General features: G+C 43.9%; 1 protein-coding gene across 1 annotated transcript; it reads left to right on the top strand.

Moving 5' to 3' along the window:
- Positions 1-604: 604 nt before the first annotated feature.
- Positions 605-5,789, top strand: TOB1 (transducer of ERBB2, 1). The gene is made up of 2 exons (XM_056854754.1): positions 605-665; positions 3,902-5,789. The coding sequence occupies exon 2, from the start codon at positions 4,043-4,045 to the stop codon at positions 5,036-5,038; it is 996 nt and encodes a 331-aa protein (XP_056710732.1). The 5' UTR covers positions 605-665; positions 3,902-4,042; the 3' UTR covers positions 5,039-5,789.
- Positions 5,790-7,068: the final 1,279 nt, after the last annotated feature.

Genomic DNA, 7,068 nt, shown 5'->3' with positions numbered 1-7,068 from the left:
ACGGCCACCCACTATGAATTATCATACAATCCAAAGTGGCTCCGGGAGACATTTATTTTTTTTTGCAGTCGTGCGTCGAAAACAGCCGGCTGTAAAAATTATCCGTCCCTGGAGAGCCGCTCTGACGTTACGCGACTGTTTGTGGATTCAGCCGAACGGGAGAAAGGGCGATCAGACGAGACCCGGACTGGGGAGGCGGAGGTTGGAGCAAAGAAAGAAGCGTCGAGGGAGGGGGAGGGACTCGGAGTCGAGCGAGCAAGGGGCGGAGACAGGGGGGGCCTTATTGGCACGTGCGGAAGGCCAATGGGGCGCCGCGCGCGGGGCCGGGGACGGCCGATTGGCAGCTCGGTGGGTGGGGCCTTGAAGGCGGAGAGCGGGTGGGTGTCGCCACACGGGACGGAGGGGGCGGGGCGAGGGAGGGCATAAATAGGGGAGCGGCGAGCGCTCGGGCGGTACAAGAAGGCGTCTCGCAGCTGCTGAGGCGGAGCGCGCTGGCTCTCTCGGCCCGGGGTGTGAGAAGCGCCGTCGTACTTTCTCCCCCCCCCTTTCCTGAGGGTCAGTGGGGCTTCGGCACTGAGCCCCCGCCCCGGTCGTTCCTTCCCTCCCGCCCGCACTCCCACCGGGATTTGTTTGCACTATCCGTGTCACCGCCTCACTCGCCCCGGGTGAGTATCTCTCTCTCTCTCTCTCTCTGGTGTGTTCCTATAGGGCGGGGGAGCCCCACAGCGCCTGCTAGAAGGGGTGAAAAGGGGGCTGGCGCAGTCCAGAAGGTGGGTGGCGGGGCTGGTGGCGCGGTGGAGTGGGGTTACCACACCCTCGCCGCCACAGAATACGGGGGGGGGAGGGAGGGGGGAATGGCGTGAGGCTTTTTGTGCCAGCCCCACTGAAAAGTGGGGCGGAGGAAAGAGGGTCGAGAAGCCACGGTGGTTGGGGGGGGGGGAGAGACGAGAAAAGGCTCGCTCGTTAGTCCGGGGAGAGGCGAGGAGGCTGTCGGGACGAGCGCCGAGCCGAGGGTGTTGACACAGCCCTGCAGAGGGGGGCGGAGAAGTAGCGAGGAGGCGCTGGCGAAGGCGCAGCCCCCCCCCCTCTGAGGCACTGGGGGGGTGGGGGAGAGGGGGTGGGGGAGAGGGGGTGGGGACGGGACTGGTGTGTGGTTGGCACCAGGCGGCCTCCCTCAACTGGGGCGAAGCTTGCTGAGCTGGAAGAGCTCTACTCCCTCCCCCTCAGCCCGCCCCCTGGGGAAATAATATGGAGGGTGGGGGTGCAAGTGTTGGCTGAGGGGTTTTTTTTTAGGGGGGGTTCAGGAGGGGAGGCGCGCTGGGGTTGTCAGAGGCGAGTGCAGTTAAAGAGACCGACGGCGGGGGAGGGGGGGGAAGGAGAGCGGGTTGGCACAATTTCTTTCCCCCCCCCTCCTCCTCTACAGAAGAGAGGTGTGTGGGGGTGGGGGGCGGTTTGTGAGCAGGAGTGATAGATGGTCCTGGGTGGCACGGCTTCTGTGTTGTTTGTGGGGCTGAAAGGCAAGTGTGTGGGGTGGGGGAACCTTTTTTTTTCTGCCAAGGGCCGTTTGGATATTTATAACATCGTTCGGGGGCCGTACAAAATTATCAACTTCTAAATTAGCCTGCTGTATTTGGTCAAACGTTTAGCCAAGACCGGAGACGGCTCCGGGGGTCTGCCACATAGAGCGACTCGCTTTTGAGCTCTGCTGTCCCCGGCTGGGCCCAAGACATTCAGGCAGGGCAGCATCCCTCTGAGCTAGAGATCTACCAGGACCCATGAAGGGCCGGACCCAATGATTTCGAGGGCCTTATACGGCCCCCGGGCCTGACGTTCCCCACCCCTGGTGTAGGGAGTCAGTAGAAAGGGGGTAGGGTATAGGGGGTGGCTGGGAAGAGAATGTACTAGGTATATTGTGGGGGAGGCCTAAGAGAAGTTTCTTTGTGGAAATCGCAAGAGAATTTGTGAAGATTCAGGCGTGGCGGTGGGGAGATTATAGAACGGTTCTACCTATATTTTTTTTTTGCTTAGGCTTGTCAGGTTGAGAGCTCGTTTTTAAGGGTAGTGGCTGCCCTTCCCCATTATTCTGTGGGAAGGCCACTGGGTGTGAGATAGTGGATGATTGGGCCTGGCTTGGCTTAACCAGAAGAGAGTGGACTTGGCCAGTCATCTTCCCCCTTCATAGAAAACACTTTCTCTCCTGCTGCTGGAGCTCAAAGAGCTGTGAGCAGAAATCTAATGAGACCCAACTGCCTGGTTATGTAACGCCATATACTCTGCTTAAGGTTCCTCCTTTTTTCCCCTTCCCCCAACACCACTATCATTATTAATGCAATTAGCAGGTTTGGCTATTTTTAAAAACTCCGTTTTAAACATAGAAAATGTTAGAAATATTCTGGATTGTTTTGTTGAATAGACTTCTTGTGCTGTGTCTTTACACGGAATGGAAAGGATGACATGAGTTTAATCATTTCTGTCCTCCTTAAAGGGTAGTATTGTTTCAGTTGTGCAGAGGAGGTTAAACAGATGGACTAATAAATCATTTTAAATGGTCCATATAGCTGCCCCAATCAGATCGTCCATACCCTATGTGTTCCCATTTGTAAATATCTTATGTTTGCCCTTGATCTTTCCTTATCCCCACCCAATGCTGATCCAGCAATCGTTTAAAGGTCGTCTTATCATACAGCTGGGTGTTCTCTTATCATATAAAGAGAGGGGAAGGAAAGGGAGACAGCTTTACAAGCAAGGTGAACCTTTGAAAGCTAGCTAACTAGCACAGGGAAGTAAAATCCTGCCTTTTAGCATTAGTAGTAGAATTTTGAAACATGCCTTTGGCTCTCCAGTTTTTGAACTTGCTGGACTCAAAACTACTGTTGTAATGCTGTGCTGAAGAAAATCTTCAACAGTAGTTATAATGTATTTGTTATTTTTTTACCAGTAATTGATGATACAATTTTTTTTTAATCCTAATGCACTGCTCCTCTAAGTAGCAGGTTATTTTTAAGGATTCCTTACCTCTCCGTTTAGCTTTGTATTAATTTATTGAAGAGTTACCATGAGCTCTTTTAAAATTAAACAAAACCATCTTATATGTAAGGATACTGAAGCTTTCTCCAATGCCATCTCTCCCAGAATCATCAACATATTTTATTATTTTAACCTAACTTTTAATCTTTATTCAGAGCTGATCTTGTATCGAAATAAATATTTGATTTGAGTTGGTAACGAAACTTTGATGTTTGCTTATTTGTGGAATAAAGGATGGATTATTATTTCTTTGCTGTTGCCTTTGTACAGTATATGCATGTTGTAGTAACGTACATACATTGTGAAACATTGCATATCTTGATAGATTTTTCAAAACTGTCCGTTACCAATTCAAAGGTAAGAGATGCTTCGCTGCAGTTTATTTATGCTGAAGCAATTAAATTCTACAAGTAATAAACAGCATATTGCATTATTAGTTTGAAACTTCAGAATGAGGAATTACTCTTTTCAATCTGAGACATTTGAAAATGGTTCTGAATGTTACAGCTGGGTTCTATAAGTCACCAAAAATAGTGTTTGGTAACTGAAACCCTGACAGGCCTTCCACTGCTGAGATTATGTCATAAAGACATGCTTACTCTTTTGCACATTAAAAACCAAGAACTTAAACCAAACTCGGATTTTGAAATGCCAACTGCTATACTTGTACAGTGTTTTAATCTGTAGTGTTACATTTGCGTTCAGCATGCTTAATGACAGTTTTTAAGTGGCATGTACAGTGTCAGTGTGTTGTAAATGTCTGCAGTTTCAAAATACATCCTATTTTAAGTAGTGAGTAAGGCTAAAATAATAGGCCTTGTCCATTTGCTCTTGCATTTTCCTTATTTGTATATTTGCTTTTGTTTTCTTAAAGGAACAACACTACTCAAGGTGAAGAATAATAATCTTCCTGAAACAGCACTTTGAAAAACAAAATTACTTTCCTGTGGTATTGAACTTTTTTCTCATTTTGTGGTTTGAAACGGAGACTTTGTAATTCTGTGTTGTAGCAGCTATGCAGCTTGAAATACAAGTAGCACTCAACTTTATTATTTCATATTTGTACAATAAGCTTCCCAGACGACGTGTGAACATTTTTGGTGAAGAGCTTGAAAGACTACTTAAGAAGAAATATGAAGGGCATTGGTATCCAGAAAAGCCATACAAAGGATCAGGGTTTAGATGTATACATGTAGGAGAGAAAGTGGACCCAGTTATTGAACAAGCATCCAAAGAGAGTGGTTTGGACATTGATGATGTTCGTGGCAATCTGCCTCAGGATCTTAGTGTCTGGATTGACCCATTTGAGGTTTCATACCAAATCGGTGAAAAGGGACCAGTGAAAGTGCTTTATGTGGATGATTCCGGTGAAAATGGATGTGAATTGGATAAGGAAATCAAGAATAGCTTTAACCCAGAGGCCCAGGTGTTCATGCCAATTAGTGACCCAGCATCTTCTGTCTCAAGTTCTCCTTCACCTCCCTTTGGTCATTCTGCTACTGTGAGCCCAACCTTCATGCCCCGCTCCTCCCAGCCTTTAACTTTCACTACTGCCACATTTGCTGCCACCAAGTTTGGCTCAACCAAAATGAAGAACAGCAGCCGCACCAACAAGGTTGCCCGCACTTCTCCCACTAACCTTGGCTTGAATGTCAATGATCTGCTGAAACAGAAAGCTCTTTCCTCCTCCATGCACTCTCTTTATGGTCTTGGCTTAGGTAGCCAGCAGGTTCCACAACAACAGCAACCACCGCAACAGCAGCAGAAAACTTCTGCCCTTTCTCCTAATGCAAAGGAGTTCATTTTCCCTAATGTACAGGGTCAAGGTAGTACCAGTATGTTTCCTGGTGACAGTCCCCTTAACCTTAGTCCTCTCCAGTACAGTAATGCCTTTGATATGTTTGCGGCCTATGGAGGTCTAAATGAGAAGTCTTTTGTGGATGGCTTGAATTTCAGCTTAAATAGCATGCAGTACTCTAACCAGCAATTCCAGCCTGTTATGGCTAACTGAAACAAAAAAACCACAAATCATATTGTACAAGTTGAAATGCACGTACCCAAGGGTGTATCTTTTTTCACCTCTTGAGTTTTTTTTAAAAAGCTTGTAGTATGAATACGGTCAAGCTTGGTTAGATAAGGACAACATGCATCGTTTCTTTTTCATTTGCCAACCAAGCACAAAGTTATTTTTTACTGACTGTACATTAAATATACCCAAGATATGGCCTCTTACAGTATTTAAGATATAGCAAGGACATGGCTGATTTTTTTATATATAAAAAATTGGCACTAATAAGTGGGTTTATTGGTCTTTTCTAATTGTATAATTTAATTTAGTACAAAGTTTGTAAAATATCAGAGTATATATTGTTTCTACAACATGGTATTGCATTTTTATCTTTTTACTACAGTGATCTGTGACAACTGCAGCAGCTTCATGTTGTATTTTTTTTACTGAAATTATAAAATCCATCTTAAAAACATCAATTCTAAAAAGTGTACAAAATATTCCTTAAGTGGTGGAATTCAATTGTATGGAATACTTTTTCCAAGAGAGAAACACAAATTGTATTTTCTGTTAAAAAGTTTAAAGATTTTTTGCTATATATTATGGAAGAAAATGTAATCGTAAATATTAATTTTGTACCTACATTGTGCAATACTTGAAAAAGGTATAAAAGTATTTTGAGTCAGTGTCTTATGTTAAAGAGAGGGACTGAAATAGTTTATATTAAGTTTGTATTAAAATTCTTAAAATTCAACTGGTGTTGTGGACTTCTTTGTATGGTAAAAGAACATATGGCTATCATATGTAAAAGTACCATTGTGTATCTTTTACATATGTGGAAAAGTACCATTCAATGTATCTCACAAATAATTTAAAATACTGCTATACTGTTGCTCCCTGATGTGGTATTTTGCTTAAAGTACATTGCTTTGCAATAAGTTTGTTTTGACCAAATTGCCCCATGGTTCTCTGTTTGAGGCTTCTCTGCACCATTACTTGGTGCAAACTTTTACACTTTACACCTGAGATTTCAAACTCCATTATTGCTGGGTTCCTGTGACAGGATGTTAAGTCTAGCGAGTGCTTGGGGGAGACTGCACTCATTCATGTGCCATCAGTAGATCTGAGTAGCACCTATAGAACACAGTTCGTTGGTCTCGTGATGGGGGAATCATAGTGCAGAAGATAGGCCTAATTTGCTCTTGAGAAAACTCATCACACAGCAAGACTTTTATCATTAAGTAATATATTTTTATAATAGGAATTGTTGAATATAATTGTACTCATCCCACAACAAGACTTTTATCAAGTAATATAGGAATTATTGAATAAAATTGTACTATTTTGAATTGAGATGAATTTTGCTTTATCCCTGATGTTTCATAATGTATTCTGAGAATGAAGAAATTGGTTTTGGGTTATTCCTGTAAATAATTTTGCCAGGAATATTCAGTTTACTTCAGTTATCTAGTATTTTCATAAGAAAGAACCAGACATAAACAGCATAGATAATTTCCAAAAATTTGCCCTAGTGTGGCTGACCATTGGGCATGCATCCATAGTCACTTTAAAGAGTAAAATAAGTGTGCAAATGTAGATTTTTATGAAGGCTGCATTCACCTTCAGTTGCTATCTCATATCACATTTTATTTTTATACACCACAAAATTGGCCTTGGGATCCTCTGTGTTGATGAATTCCACGTCATTTTGGTAGTATGTGTATATACAATTAAGTTATGGTGTTCTGTGGGCCTCATTGAGGTGAATGAGTTGTGAGTCATCTCTCTGCTGGCTTTGAATTGGGATGGTGTGGGCGTTTCCAGGTTCTTGGAATAGAACCAAGCATGCTGCTTAATATCATGGTGAGCCTGTTTTGGAGAAGTTGGAATGAGGTGGTGAAGAAGAATCAGGCCAGCATGTAGAACAGGCAGAAACAGGGCCCTGATAAGTTTCTATATTATGATGTTCAATAGTCTTGGGTTTTTTCCTTTAACATTCCTGTTCTGACTTGTGTTGAACTCATTATTTGGCA

Source organism: Euleptes europaea, chromosome 1 (genome assembly GCF_029931775.1).
Source record: "Euleptes europaea isolate rEulEur1 chromosome 1, rEulEur1.hap1, whole genome shotgun sequence".
NCBI lineage: Eukaryota > Metazoa > Chordata > Lepidosauria > Squamata > Sphaerodactylidae > Euleptes > Euleptes europaea.
The sequence above is the reverse complement of the archived record's forward strand: the minus strand, read 5'-3'. Positions and strand labels throughout refer to the sequence as shown.